Raw genomic sequence first — 16,681 nt, forward strand, 5'->3', positions numbered from 1 at the left:
TATATATATGTTTATATATATAATATTGGATTTAAAATATTTTAGGAATATATAAAGTTTTTTCAAATTCTGCCAATGCGAGTTCATTCATGTAACCAATAAAATTTTTTTTCGACTTATATTCATTTGTAGAAGCACTGTAAAATAATGATAAACTCTAATTTTACTTCAAATGTTTAACAACAATCCCTGACAAAACTAAGTATTGAAGCTGAGAAATGATACAGAAATACATATTCAACAAGTACGTGGATAATAATAGAATGCTTAAATATATTTGTGTGTGTATGTGTATGTGTGTGTATGTGTGTACGTGTAACTAGGCTGGAGCGAATGTTTATAGGTACAATACTATACCTACAATCTTTACGATTTTTTCGGGAGATTAATTAACGCGGGCATTAATTTTTTTTTACTTGTTACAATGTTAAAAATTCAACTTAGTGCACTAAGTGCTTCGTGAAGCGCCTGTTGTTGATCTGTTGTCAACTGCATTATAGTTGCCTGGAATATCGTGTCGTTGTTCTGGAAATAAAATCATGTATTACTTATTATCCGAGAATTGTAACAATAAATATAAACAAATTTTTTGCCTACCTGTATTTCTCTAACAATACTAAGAATTCTAGACATAACAGGATGGTCGGTAGGCACAGCTTCTCTGAATAATGCTTCAGCAAAGAAACTTATAAGTCGAGGCAAATGCGCATTATTCGTTCCTAAAACTACTGCATGATTTGCTTCAATCAAATCACATAGGTATCCATATACATGAGGTGCTTCATCTTCATCTTCGACGACTGGCAGCCAAGTTAGCCTATATAGATAGAAGCGCTTCAAACAAAATTCTTGTTTGCAACTTATCAAATAACAAATAACAATTTTCTTTAATATCAAAGTTTACCAGTGTGGAAGAATTTCATCGACGTTGATTGCTTTGTTATTATATTTGAGAATTTTAGTCACTGCTGAAATAGCATTTTCAGTGGGATTTACATTTTCTGGTGATCTAGATTCAGGATCATTAATAACTTCCATCAGTTTTGGTAAAGCTTCTGCACATGCTTGCGCAAAGCCTTCTCCACCGAATTGACCTAAAACTCCGCAACCATAAGCTGCTGCTTGTCTAACTTCTGCAGATTTATCAGAAACGTATTGAATCATGGGTCGTAAAAAGAATTCTTGATATTTTGCACACTCAGGTCCTCCGAATTCTATAATATCATCAAAGACGCATAAAGCCCACTGATGATCCGACCACGATCTTTCAGGACTCAATAATTTTACGAAATGTCCGCATATTTGATCAAAGTATGGGAAGAAAGAAGATTTGTAAGTTGTAAATAAGGCATGTAAAATGTCAGCAATTTTACTGAGTGTGTATACGTCCTCATTGTCTTCATCAGCAAGTTGTTCTTCAACAACCTAATCCATTAAATATAAAAAGAGCGTCAGTAGAAGAAATATTTATAAAATTTTCATGAAACTATAAATAATTAATTTTCATAGTACCTCATCATAATCTTCATCTTTTCGTTTCTCCAATCTAGCAACTGCTCGGTCAAAATGTTCAGTGAGTAACTTATCTAAAAGTCGTAAAAGTTCAGTCATATGTGGCGCACTTAAGCAACCTACGCCCAGTGTTTCGATACATTTTGCTAAAGAGGATAATAATTCCAACAACACTTCAGATTCTGGCTCTGTATCGATAGCTTTCAATAAATCTGGGCAAATATATGCCCACATGCCTTCTAGATACTGTGGACCTATAAACATTAATATATATATTGTTATTGGAAAGTTATACGGTTTTTTAAATAAAAATATTATCTAATAACCTTTTATTTTAGCACAGTCAAGAAGATATGGCAAACTTGCTGCAGCTGCAGTTCTAACACCATCGTGGAAGTAAAACTTCAACATCGGTACCATTAATCGTACAACTTCTTCTGCATAATCCGCAAAACCTTCCTTTAATTCTCGTGCGTAACAAACCAACATTTCGCATGCGGAAGCCTTATCCTCCAAACCAGCTGTTTTGATTCCAAAATTTTGTTGCTCTCCTAATGAAACAAATTGCCAATCGAGATCACCTTCAATACCTTCCATGTCCTCATTGTCTAGTAATGCAACTTCAGGCTTCATAGCGGCTGTTCGCAATACAGGACCCATTACTAATGGTAAATATTGTTCAAACTGCTTCCCTATAAAAAAAAATGTATATGTTTTTTTACAAAATCGCGTGATCACAAAAAGTTTCTGTAATATGATAAAACTTGATAGAAGCATCGATTTCATTATCAATATCTTACCAAGAATTTTACAAATCCTGGCCCAAGCAGATATAAGATAGCTGGTTTGTGGATCGTCATCAGGAAGATCACCTTCTGAATGTGTTTTGAGTAACATATCCATAACTTCACTAGCATCAGCAATAAACTGTTAACATTAAACAACTTGTAATTAATAATTACAAGTTTTTTGTTCAACACATATCAAACAAGGATAAGAAGTGTTAATCACCTTTTCTGGGCCAACAGCTAAGCCTACAAGACTAACACATTCGATCGTTTTGCCTCGTAATATTTTGTGTTCCTGTAGAGTCGCATTTTGAATGATAAATTTCAAACAAGGCATTAGCCTGTCGTAATAAGTTACAAATTGTTCCTCACATGTATCCGCAACAGAGGCAATTGTTGTGACAACCTATAAAAATACAATAAAAAATTTAGATTTACATTAAGCCATAACTTTTATGTAATTAAGAGTGTTTATATTTATACACGGAATTGTAATAAATGTCGCGTAGAATTATATAGAAACAGCTTATAATTTACACAGGTTTCAAGTTTGATTTTTCATCTTATATAAAAATTTTAAATTTATTTATAAAAAAAAAAATAAATAAAAAAAACTGAAATCTTTAGAATAGATCAAGATATATCTAGAAGCCTATGTAGATGGATTTATTATAATTCAACTTACTTGTTCAAGTACAAGTTTAGTTCCCTTTTCAACTAATTCATGGAATTTAGCAGTCAGTATCGATTCAAGTTTAGCCATTATAGCATCGAGATATGGTGTTAGAATATTTTTCGGGCAATCTTCGCTAAAGTTTACAAGAGCTGCGCCAGCATGAGCTTGAACTCTAGGATTCGCGTTATCGTCCAACACCATTAATAATCCAGGAATAACTTTATCATGAAATTTCTTTTCAAATATGGGCGAAAAATCTGTAGACATTTGACCTACTGCGTTGCAAGCAGCGTATCTTACACGAGGATGCTAAAAAAAGTCCAAAATTACTTAATGTATTCATGAATTTTACATTTATATTACATTTACATACAAATGACAATATGTTATATGTTCCAAAACTAAGATTACTATCACTACTAATAGTAATCAACCCTCAGGAACCGCAAGGAACAAATTTTGATTATCTGTATTACTAAAACAGTAATACAGTAAAAATTTATTTCCTATGCTTAATTTGCCACAATTGTAACGCTGTCATATCCATATTGATGTGACTGTCGGATTAACTTGTGGCCTAATAAGTTATATATGTATAATTTGACATAAAAAATAATTTTAGACTATTGATGACAAATAAAATTAAAATTTATAAAATAAATTTGTCATTGTCTTACTTACCGGGTCTTGTAGATATTGTATTACACCATCCATTATTTGTGGTAAAAGAGCTTCCATTTGCTTGTGACATCCTTCACCAACAGCTGAGATAGCCATAAGTGCTGCGTGCCTAATAATAATAAGAAATGTGTTTATATATACACGAATATAGATGAGAAAATAGAAAAATATAAAACTTGGCTATTTAACAAAAATTAAAAAAGCTGTATGTTTTTATAATTATAGCAGTCTACTATACAACTGCCAATTTTTATCTTAAACATCGCAATGAGAATCTCAGATCAACTGCCAGAACAGCAGCTAAAAAAGAGGATTGTCTCAATAGTTATTCTATCACAGATGTAACGCAATTACATAAAAGAATATATAACTGCTGACTTTTCTGTGAATGTGTTATTATTCGATTATATTATATATAGATTGTATAGATATTATATATAGATTGTATAGATGATTGTGATAAATGCAATGTTAAATATTAGATTTTAATATAGCCGTAACAATATAACTATAAATATGTAAAATATAAATGTTATATGTTTACCTATATTTCCAATCACTGTTATTTAACATTGTAGGGATATTTTGCACGATTTGTGGTAGCATAGTTTTTCCTCCTAACCCACATGCCAATCTATCTAAAGCACTTTCTGCAACCACATTGTTGCTATCATTATCTTCTTCAATTATTTCATCAGAGAAACTCCATTTCTCGTCTTCTTCCAAATCAGTCATCATCTTCAGTACCAATGGCACTAAAGATACTATGTATTTTTCACCACCTTTCCGTACCATAGCTGGTGCAGTTTCCGCCAGAGTTACCAAAACTTCTAGTGCCAATTGTCTCCAAGAGTCAGGCATTTCTTCATTGGAAAATACGTTCATGCACAATTGCATAACATTATCTAATTGCCCCCTGAGGAATTTTGGTGTGGTTTCAGCAATATCTATCAACACTTTTATAAGAGCATCATCGTCTTGCTTTTCTATAGATTGAGCGGTTACTTGTACAAGCGCTGGAACTAATTCTGAAAAATGTTTGTGTATGTTTTCCTCTTTGTCATGTAATGTTATAAACGCTCCAATTGCTCGTACTGCTTGAAATCTGACCTGTGTGATAAGGACAATTGCAACGGTTGTAATTACTCGGTTACAATAAAAAAGTATAATAAAAAAATTTCATAATTAAACAAATTTTTGTTTTTAGAATGTTACAAATTGTTCCACAAAATGTATGCCCCGTATCTGTCTGTAAAATAGTACTTCACAAGTTACAGTCATCAGAAGGCACTTTTTTTTTTTGGAAGAATTATGTGACGAGTAATCTTGTTTTGTCGACTCTCATGTATCCATCTCCCATTAAATTAAAAAATGTAAGTAAATTTCATATTACCTCATAATTTGTCATATCTAATACAGATTGTTGTAACATTTGTTTTATAAGATCAAGATGATTTGCTTGTTGATTTCCAAATACGCCTGGGACGGATCTGCATGCATATTTAATTTCCTTTACTTCTTTTCTTAATAAACAAATTCATATAAGATAGAGTTCAAGGAAACTCACGTGAACATACGAAGAGCGCTTTCTTTTAATGCCGGTAATGGACTATTCGCACACTGAAATAGGAACTGAAGAAACTCTGGCCATTGGTTATTGCCATCTTCATCTATTAAATTCCTGGCAACTTCAGCTGCAACGTCACAGACCTTACGTCGAATATTTTCAGTTTGTTCATTTTGAACCGATAATAAAATTTGTTCCTTTAACTGGGCTTGCGCTTCTGGTGGAATCTGTATAATAATTACATATCAAATTTATTTTTAATTGATCTTTGACTCAAACATAGATAATCATTAATTTCTTGATAAGAGGTTCTTAAGAAATAAAATAGCAATGAAATGAAAAAAAGCAAAAATTTCATATAATAGCTAGAGATTAGGAAAAAAAGTTTCAGACTACCTTAGGATAAAAATCCATAAATTCTGAGGAGAATAATCGACGTAACAATACTGCAGCAATAGTTCGCATTTCTTCTGCAAGTGTGCCATTGCAAATAGTAGTTAAAAGAAATGTCACCTTGCTTTCCACTGGAAGATTACCATACGCTTCCTAAATTCCAGAATTCAATATCGTTATTTAAAATCTTTTATAATATTTCTAACGATAAGAATATAAGTAGTAATAATTTTTTTCTAACCAAAAAATATAAAGTCTCTTAGATCTGGTTCCACAAATATAAGATTAATCTCAGTTTAATTTACTGTTTATCTTTTTTTAATTCTTAGAATTACGAAAAGATAAAGAGTAAATTGAACTGAGATTAAAGTTAATCTTATGTTGATAAAACCAGACCTTAAAAAGTTATGTTACAAACATAAATTTTTTACTCGAAATTTATATTTGTCTAATAAGCATTTATTTCTTCTTTAAAAAGAATTAAATATATTATATCATTATATAAGAAAAATTAAATTTTATGATAATATCAAAGAAATGCCATTTAATCCATTGGTGCTAAAATATTATGGACAATTTTAAAAATAGTTAATAGTTTTTGTGGAATGGTAGTTTTATAATATAATCTGATAAAATAAACAATTAAATATATATAAAGCACTTTTATTTATTATAATATAAAGCAAGTAATTTTTAATAATATTTAACAAGAAATATGTTTAAATTCTTTTGGCTTATTATAACAATCTCCACAACACTCAATATAAGAAATTCTAAATTAGAATATAAAGATGCAGCATTACAAAGCAAATGTCTTTGTCTTGTTACTACATTATAGTATGATTATAGTATGATTATACATTATATACAAAATAAGAACATATATACATGAATATATCTATACTTAAATTTCACAGCTGCCAAAATCAAAGTACTCTCTCCCAAACTAAATTTGCTAAGCTAAATCTGACTCATTTCGTGCGGAATACATAATCAGTGCACGTATGAATATTCGACGAATAATGACACGTGATCGTGTGGTGAGTCAAGGTAAGACATATATAGAACTTGCCGAACGGTATTAAAATCGTGCGAGTAATCAAATCAGATACTTGCGATCGCACGCGGAGTCGGGCGGGTCGCAAGGTGGATAAGAACGACGCACGCGGAACACGCTACAGCATTCGCCGGAAATCGCGTGTAGGCGGGAAAACGGGATGCATCTCGTAAAACGTGCGTGTCACCACGTCACAGGGGGGACGAATGGATGTAAGGAAAACGTCGTTTATGCGTGGACGCGTAACGCGAGCCCCACTTTCGTAGCCGAGCCCGAACGGTGAGCGTCGCGAGAAAAGAAGAGAAACGCCGGACTCCTGTCGTCCGCACACGCGGAACTGACGGATGGCACGCGGGGCGCGCGCCGCGCACTACCCGCATGCGAGACACCATTTTGGATTTCTTGACCGATCGCGTGAATGCGTCAAAATTCGCTCAGATGCGACGGACCCTCCTCGTCGACGTGTCGCGATCGATCGCTACGACAACGTCAAGGATGCGAGTTGCGTCGCGCGTTCAACGCCGGTTGTGGCATCCGCGTGCGTGACAACACGTCGGCAACGTGCTCGGTAGGAACAGGCCACGCCGCGGACACTCGCGCCGACCGGCACGCGTTCGACATCGGTCGAGCGCGGCCACGAAAATTCATTGGGGGTTTAAACATACCTCTGCCTGCGTCCGGACATCGTTATCTGTGCTGAGGAGTGTATTCAGAAGCTGTTGAAACTGTTCGAGATCTGCCGCCATTGTTACTGACCGACTGAAGCCAAGCGCACACTTGCCCGAGTCTATCGTCATTTGACGTGTGCCAACGTTGAGCAACGAAATGTCACTATTTATCCGTGACGTTGCAAACGTTAGGTCTGTTAGCATTATGTGCACTTTTTGTACTCGAGATCTTCGTTTTCTCTCTTTTCAATACCAGGACTACGTTCCAAAACTTCCTCTCCGAAGAAGATTTTACTTATATACTGTAGTATACGTTATGTATATTATATATTTCGAGTAAAATTTTATATATATATATATATATATATATATATATATATTCATCTCGTTTTAAGTGCTTTTGGGGATTTCAAGCAATGCGAACATATTCGGTCTGTTCACGTTGCTTGCATTTTTTGCATTAGCATCTTTGTTCTCTTTCTTTTCAATATTTAAATATATATTTATCCCTTTTTAACTGCAAAGTGCTTTTTGAGGATTTCAAACAACACGAACACACCTATTGTCGACTGTGTTCGTTGCTTGGAAATGAGATCTATTGAATTCAATTGGTTCGTGACATAAAGGTGCCCTTTTATTGATACTTTGGGTGTATTTGAATTATACAAAGCGCTTGATGTATCATTTGTCCTTATTGTTCACCGAAGATTAAAGAAAGTCAGAAATGATAATAGAATCGACATCAAATCAATGTTGATTCAATGTCGATTTCATTATCATTTCTGACTGGAAGGATAAAATGATACATGCGCTTTATGCGTAATTCAGAACGCATCCTTTAATGTCAAACAAGTCAGAGTGATAAAAATTTACGATTAGCAAGCGTCAATGTGATAACCTTAAAGTCTGTGTGCCATAATCTGTAAGAATTGACCAATCAGAATCGAATATTCCTTTTCCATTCGATTATGATCAGGCCGTTATTCATAATCGGATCTTATTATATATTTAAGACCAGTCTTAAGTACAATCTTATGCATGATCTACAATGGGCAGTAACAGTAATTGATTAAGGAGTAAGCGTAGAAATCAACCAATCATAGTTGATTATTTTTCTCATTCAACTATGATTGGTCGATTTCTACGCGTACTCTTTAATCCACTACTGCTATTGTTCATTGTAGACATGCATTAAGATATCATGAATCAATCAAAGGGCCACATTAACGATTTAAGACATTACTTAAGACGGTCTTAAAATAAGAACTGATGAATATCAGCCAAAGTCTCGCTACAAATGCTTTAAAGCGTTTGATTGATCAATCAGAAGAAAGAATTTTACAAATTGATCAATCAAGACACTTTAAAGTATTTATAGCATCGCGTTGACGATAACCTGAAAGAGAAGAAGTATTTGGAAGAAGTCATTCTAAAAATAATTATTACAGAGAATCTTCTAACTTTTGAATTATTTTTTTCAGAAGAATCTAGTAAATTTAAAATTCATGACAGCAATTATAATTTTTCCTTAAAAATGAAATAAAACATGTAAAGCTTTCGTAGATTCGATGTTTCGCACGGTCTGAAGATCAATTATATAACTTAATTTTTCCCTAACATGGAAATGTGAAAATTTTGTGTATGTATGTATATGTACATATGCACATATGCATATAAAAAATTTTTATTTTTCAAGTTTTCGCTCTAGAGAAAAAATTATGTAATTGATTTCTTTTTCACGATAGGCACGAATTTTTAAATATAATAACTTAATAATTTCCAAAATTTTACTTTTAGATTTAGTAACTTTTAAAACCAATTATACTTTGAATTTAATAAATTTTGAATTTCCTCTAGAATCTAGTAACTTTAAACACTTTTTAATAATAATTTATTATTTGTAAATTTAAATATGACAATTAAAATAGATCTAAACAAATAAATCTTATATAGTCAAAATAGATTTTAAAAGAAATAAAATATTAAAATGGATCTAATTATAGATACATATTAAATAAGATTCATTTATTTTTTGATTATAAAATGTATAGTCTAATAAAAAGCTACATCAGGTAATAGACAAATTAAAAACAAATGTATCATAAATTTATAATTACGTCTGTAAAGCAGACTCGACTGGCGATATAATAAATTTTTTTATTATGTCAGTAATTGAAGTATAATTAATAGTTTTGTTTGTAAAATAGCGATTACTCTTAGTCTCCATTTACTAGGTACATTCGTCGATGTCATGATGGAAATAACAATAGGAAAAAGATGGGGAAAAAAACGAGCTTGCGCCAGCGTTTCGTGATTACTGTGATTTCCCGCAATTAAAGTCTGTTTAGTCATGGACTAGTACGTGGATTGCATTCGCGAAACGCATCTGACTGTGCAACTCGACGCATTGCGTTTTATTTGCGACGATCTGCACTCATTGTTTGTCTCTGGGTGAAAACACGAATATATAAACACAAGGAAGATAGCGCCAATTCAGGAATATAAATTCGAAATTTTTATATTCTAATTTTATAATGAACTAATGAAAAAATCTTTCTCAAAAATTTGTGGACTTATATATTAATTGTAATTAATTTTATATAAAAATAAATGACGATGTGTGTCTAGTTCTTCATTTGTCATTTATAAATAAATTTTATCAATTACTACATTTACACGGCAAACTGATCAATTACAGTCATTCCATTCTTCAGAGGAATAGCTATGATTGGCCAGTTTCATAACATTGATGTTATAACTTCGGTGTAAAGCGTGCCGTGTAAAGTCGACTCTACATTAGTTGCAAGCTGATCGCAAGTTTGTTGCGACAGCCAATATAAAGTGTTGATTTCAAAATGCAAGCTTCAGATTGGCTGTCGCAAGAAACTTGCGATCAGCTTACAATTAATGTAGAACCGGCTTTACAGAGAACAGTAAAAAGTCACGATATCCTGATGATATTATAATAATTTCTGTGTTCTATTTATGGGAGATACAGATACCTAAACATTATACAATTATCCATATTCATAATCCTATAATGGAAATATTCATAGCATATTTATAAAAGACGTTACACAAAGTAACTAACTATTCTTTTTAATATACAACATATTAATATACATATTGCACATACACCACACACAATTATTCTATTATATCTGACTTTATATAAAAGTAAATAAAATTATGATGATAGGATGATAGGAAGCAATCGTAACATCATTTGTCACTTATAAGTGAACTTATAAATAACAAATAATGTCATTATTACGATTTCAATGTTCTGAATATTATCAGACAATTATCCACCAAATATTCGTAGCACATCTATAGAAAACTATATGAAATATGCAACATTTTTCTTCGAACTGTGGATAGTATTCTATTCGTGTATTCGTGATATTAAAAGGTGATATTTGCTTTGAAGTACAGTATATAATTATTAACGTTGCATCTATTCTTTGCACTACAATTCCTTCTTATTTCATTTGTATAGTTGTATTAATATATTTAATATATTAAATATTAGACGAGATGTTAAAATTAAACTCGTTATATTATATATGACATAACATACAATAAGGATATGATTTAATCTCATTAATAGCGCGAAAGAGGTGACTCTTTCGCGCTATTAATTCGAGATTACTCGTATAATATGCGATTATACGCGTACAACATAATGCACGTTCAGACATTTAACCCGCGGAAATGTGGAATCACAGACAAAAATTCACATCAATGTGTATCTCACGCGCGGAGTCGCAAAACAAAGGGGCATCCCGCTGTAACATCTGTCGTTACGACAATTCAATGTTTTTCGCGTGTGACGTCCGCTGTTACACGCGATCAGTTGATTTATCATGGAAGATATTACAAAATATACATCCGAACGCGTTTTTATATATCGAATACCGTAACGCTTTCATCTCGCATATATCCCGCGTGTTGCAATAAAAAATTACGCATAAAGCATAATTGACCATCAAGTTATTACATGTGCGCGGTTGCTGTACTTTTTTAAATAAAATTTTTGAGGAGACGAAAAACAAATTTTTTAAAAATAAACCGATATTATTGGTTGCAATCTAAACGAGATAATATTTGACGTTGTCCTGTCGCTAAATACTATTATTTTATTTTGTAGTCTGTCACGTAGAAACTTTAGCTTCAGTAGAATTGCAATATTTACTCGCAGAGATCTCATCGAAATATAATTGTATGAATTGTGTCTGTTTAATGGGGTAAGAGTAAAAGTCAAAGATCAAGATATATAAGAAGAAAAATGTAATTGTAGGGATGCCAGAGGACTATCCACTCATTTACAATGTGCCACGTCGCACTCTGGCAGTCTAGGGGAATGATAGATGAGCATCAACTATGCTGCGCAAAACGAGCTTTACCTTTTTGCTAAAATAATCTCAGACAAGGATTTTCGATGTGATGCCGTGGTCGTAGAGTATGCGATAATGGCCCGACATGCGCGCGCGATTAATGCATTATTACGCGCTCCACTGACACCGCTTTATCCTTATCGCCGTCACGCCGCTGTTGTCATTGTCCTGTTTGGCTTTAACTACTCGTCGCTCTAAAAGCTGAAGATGAAGTAGCAGCACGCTTTCAGGAGGTTTTGTCAGTTGCTCTTAAAACGATTCCTGGGCGCTTGCTAGGAGTTACCTTCATAAGTCTTAAAAGAAACTGCCGGTTACATGAAATCTTTGAACAAGAAAAAAAATTAAATGATGTATAAAAGCTATTGAAAGCACGATGAATTTACAAGGTAATACAGTTATATTTATCTTTCGATCTTACAATCTATTTTTTGCTACATAAGTACTTTAAAGATATATTAGGTAGATGTATTAGGTAGATGATGAAGTCTCTCCATAAAAAATGACTGGAATTGGAAATTTATTCTTTTCTATAGATATACTATGAATATAAAAATAAATATTATAATACATAAAACATTTCAATAAAGTCAATATTTATATTTAACAATATAATTTTATAGTTATAATGAAAATTTTCTCATTTGATCTTAATTATTTTTTGATATATATCTACTTTTTAATAAAATAATAATGTTTGATTCGGATTTTAAATCACTTCCAAACTTTTTGTATTATACTCTCAAATACAATATAGAAAAATCTTTAATGTTTTTATAATTTTTTCAATTTGTTAAAAAATACAATTTAATTATTTCTCTTTGTATAATAAAGCAAATAAAATATAAAGTACAATAAAGTAAATAAAAACAATAAAATTTAATAAATTATATGTACAAAATTTTGTATAATCTCAGTATTTTTGTCCCTCTATATGTTGTAAATTCTCTTCGACGGATTGTAGTCCAGGATTCTTGGGAGAGATGCGATCGAATCGATTCCGCCTGTTAGTTATCCGCAGATTTTTTCCCGTGGAAATATACTTCTTTAAGTAATCACTTAATTCATTCTCATAATTATTTTTTAATTTTTTATCCGATACTTCCGATATTTGTGTAGTGCACTTATTCATTCTTTTCGATGTATCCTGCGAACGATTCTCTAATCTTACATTTATCTCCTTCAATTTTTCGTTAACGCTTCGTAGGTCGTTCACTGTAAGCCTAAGATCGAAATTCGACTTCCTCGAAGCGGCGAGTTCATCCTTTAAAGCCATCCTCTCTGATTTCAATGCGTTTAATTCCTCCCTAAATATCTCGAACTGCGACTTCAATGTCGCTTTCTCGTCTCGTAGATACATCAGTTCGAGTTTCAAAGCCTGAATCTCGTCCGTCGCTCTAGCGAACTTGCCGTCGTCCATCAAGCAGGAGTTGCGACTACACGAAATACCTTTCATCTTTAGCGCTCTATTTTCAACTTCGAGCTGATCGATATCGAATGTCGCGGTTCTTTCGCTATCTTTAGATATATCCGGATTATTGAAATAATTAGAATAATTGCTTATTTCTTTCTCATGCCAGATATTCGCCTTCTCACATTTCTTCAAGGTAGAACCACTAATTTCATCGTCATCTGAAACTTTTATCCACACTGGCACTGCATTTTCGGATCTACCTTCCACCAGTTTCAACGTAACTTCGGAATTTTTGGACTTCAAATTCGCCTGCTCTAATTTCAAAGAATTATTTTCGCTTTTCGATCTCTCTAGCTCGCCCTTTGACTCGTCTTTGATCACCGCTTTGTTCTTGTGACCAACACGTGTATCAGATTCTACTTTGACTTCTGTTCCACCGTCCCTCCGTTCGCCAATTTCGACCTTTATACTCGTACGCGCGGTATCCGAGCAATTTTGTTTCTGTTTAATCTCGTTATGAGTAGCGAATCTCGTCACAAACGGATGCTGCATATCGATCTTCTTTAAATAATTTTTACGATCATTATTTTCGTCGTGCAACGTGGCCGCAGTAAGTCGCAACGCCTCATACTTCATTCGCTGGATCTTCAGTTGATTATCGAGTGCTCTGCACTTGTTAGCGATTTCATTTATTCTTCCTTTCGCGTCATCTCTCTCCTTCCTTAGCTCGACATTGTCCTTTTCCCTCGCGTCGTAGGTAGCCTGCAGAAGGGCATTTTCCGCTTTCGCTTTGTCATTTTCGACCCTTGATTTATTCAATTTCATGGAAAAATATTCATTCTCCTCACTCGCCTTATTCAATTGCTCTCGCAGAGCGACGTTCTCATCATTGAGCTCGTTAATACGCGTCGCGAACTCGTTTTTTTCTGTCAACAGCATTCGTACACGGTCTTCGGTCTCGGTATTCCGTAGAGACAGCGTATCCAAATCGCCGATGGCCTTCGAGTTCTCCGATTGCAGGCGCGCCATATTAACAACCGCATCTTCGAGTTCCGCCCGCGCTCTCTCTAGTTCAAACTTTAAATTCTCCGCAATAGCTTCGTGTTCGCTTATCTTCTCCCGAAGGCCGTTACGCTCGGACTTAAATTTGTTAACTTGATCCTGCAGACCGGCGCACTTGTTATTGACATCGGACATCGACCTATCCAACAATTCTTTCTCAGACCTCAACTTCGACAACTCCTCTTCGAGTTGTTCTTTCTCGTTCTGAAGCTGTTTGACTTTATTCTTCGACGTTTTGTATTCCGCTATCACTCTGTTGAATTTTCCCGATGTTTCCTCGCTAGCATTTATCGGGACATTTAATCGATACGTCAACGACTGCTCGTTAGGTTCCAAATAAGAAATTTTATTCTCCGGCTCGGCCTTGTCCTCGATGTCTTCATCCGACGCGCATTTCAAATAACCGATTCGCTTGTCCGCCTTGTCCAGATTTATTTTAGGCTCATTTGACTCAGCTTTCAAGTACTCCAATTCATCCCTGAGGTTTTGTGCACGGTCTTCGCCATTGTCTCGTTCCTTCCCGCCGTTTTCCTTCTCCGAACTTTTCAATTTGCCCAGTCGTTCGCGTTCCTCCTGTTTCCCAAGTCCCTCAATTATACTTCTCAGTTTTACATTTTCATCGGAAGCGATCCCAAGTTTCGTCTTCAGGTCCTCTGTCTCCGCCCTAAGGACGGCTTTCAGCACGTTCTTCTGGGTAATAATATTCTCAATTTCCTCGTCTTTCTCCTCGAGAACGTTACGCATCCTTTCCGTTTCCCCTAATAACATCTCTTTATCATCATGAAGGTTCTGCAATTCTTTCTTCGCTGCATCAATTTCAACCTTCATCAGTTGCATTTCCGCGACACGTCGTTCGGAATGATCGTGTTTAAGCGACAGCTCCAATATTTCTTGTTTCCCTTTTTCTACATCTCCTCGGAGAGTCTCGTTTACCTCGCGTATGTCAGCGATAATCTTCTCATACTTCTCACGATCTCTCTTTGACGTTAATCCGATGCTTGCATGCTCGTCGTTCAGTGCATTTATACGTTCATTCTTTTCCAATAATTCCGATTTTAAGTACATGAGCATAGCTTCAAGTTGTTCGATTCTGTCACGTAAATTCGCGCGGTCATCAAAAATTTCGAGTTCCTTTATTTTACTGCACAATTGCTCAATCAAGTCTTCTAATATCTCCGTTATTTTCTCATTGGTATTTATAACTTCCGGCAGAGCTTGTTTTAAAATAGCGATTATTGCAATTGATTTTCTAACAATATCTTCGAGTTCCATGACTTTGATCATATATTGCGAACTGCTGATGCCACCGATTTTGCAATATTTGTTCATCGGTTTTATTTTCAATTTTTCAATCTCATTGTCGATTTCCTGTAGAAAATCATTCAATGATGAAGCTGTTTCTAAGCATTTCTCGTACTGGAGATTCTCGCATAACCGTTTGTCTATCGGCACGTTTGATCGTCTAAGCTCCACGGACAGTACTTTCAGGTTTACTTTTAGATTAACTACTTTCTTCATGTATTTCAAACAGTCAGGATCGCCGGCGGCGATCATCGCTTCGCGATCGCTCTTTAAATTGTTCCTCAAGTCGTTCATCAAACGTTCGACGTGTCTAACAACGTCTGGGATATCCGTGGCGTCCGAACTTTCGCTATAGTTCGCATTCTCACGAATAACTTTCAGCCGGCCCATCTCTCCCATCAATTGTTCGGCGAGATTGTTCAATTCGCCGATTCTCTTCTGATATTCCGCGCTCTTACCACATCTCGATCGCAGCATGGCTCTTGATCTGTCTAGCTTGAGACGCAGATTCCTATTTCTGGTCTTAAACCTATACAAATTCTCGCTAACGTTCACGAGTTCCTCCGACAAACCGATAATCATCTCAACGGTCTTGCCGATCGCATTAGCGAAGATTATTTCTATCGTCCGATCACCTCTCGCGAATTCATTCAGTTCATCCCTGAGTTGTTTCAACATGACACTCGTCTCGCTCTCGTCAACCTCTTTCAATCGCTCCTTCAGACACAAAATTTCGTCGTTCATGCGTTCTCTTTCACTTAAGAATTCATTCTCAAGTATGGCGATCTTATCACCTATTTCAGAGTTAGTGATACGCATGATATCCTCCTCGGTTTTCGTTAAAGCGCATTTTAGACTCGTTACTTCATTCTCTAAAGCGTCGTTTGCCTGCTCCAACCGACTAATCTCCGTCCTCTGATGCACGATCAAAGGGTCGATTTGCTGGTTATCGTTCCCATTCTTGTCATCCGCACGCAAAGCCATTTTCATTCGCCAGATATTACTCTTCAGTTTCGCGCTATCGTCCCGCCAATCTTTCATCTGCAGCATTACGTTATGCAGCTTGTGCAATGTCGCAACAGCTATTCTGGCGATTCTCGTCTTCTCTTCCACGGCAACGTCAATCGCGACCACTGACAGGTAATCGTCAAGATATTTGCCATTCAT

The 16,681-nt window shown here is 34.8% G+C and overlaps 2 protein-coding genes across 2 annotated transcripts; both read right to left on the reverse strand.

Moving 5' to 3' along the window:
• Positions 1–147: 147 nt before the first annotated feature.
• On the reverse strand, positions 148–7,471 carry LOC108686844 (importin-5). Its single transcript, XM_018192337.1, has 14 exons — positions 7,340–7,471; positions 5,621–5,770; positions 5,225–5,451; positions 5,051–5,147; positions 4,202–4,767; positions 3,658–3,766; positions 2,986–3,285; positions 2,524–2,706; positions 2,313–2,439; positions 1,839–2,204; positions 1,513–1,766; positions 905–1,425; positions 598–817; positions 148–525 (listed from the first exon to the last, which is right to left on the reverse strand). Exons 1-14 carry the CDS (start codon positions 7,469–7,471, stop codon positions 436–438), a joined length of 3,342 nt encoding a protein of 1,113 aa, XP_018047826.1. The 3' UTR covers positions 148–435.
• A 5,178-nt stretch (positions 7,472–12,649) lies between these two features.
• On the reverse strand, positions 12,650–16,681 carry LOC108684741 (uncharacterized protein PFB0145c-like). The gene has a single exon (XM_018189208.1). It carries the CDS (start codon positions 16,679–16,681, stop codon positions 12,650–12,652), a length of 4,032 nt encoding a protein of 1,343 aa, XP_018044697.1.

This window comes from Atta colombica, unplaced genomic scaffold (assembly GCF_001594045.1).
Source record: "Atta colombica isolate Treedump-2 unplaced genomic scaffold, Acol1.0 scaffold100, whole genome shotgun sequence".
NCBI lineage: Eukaryota > Metazoa > Arthropoda > Insecta > Hymenoptera > Formicidae > Atta > Atta colombica.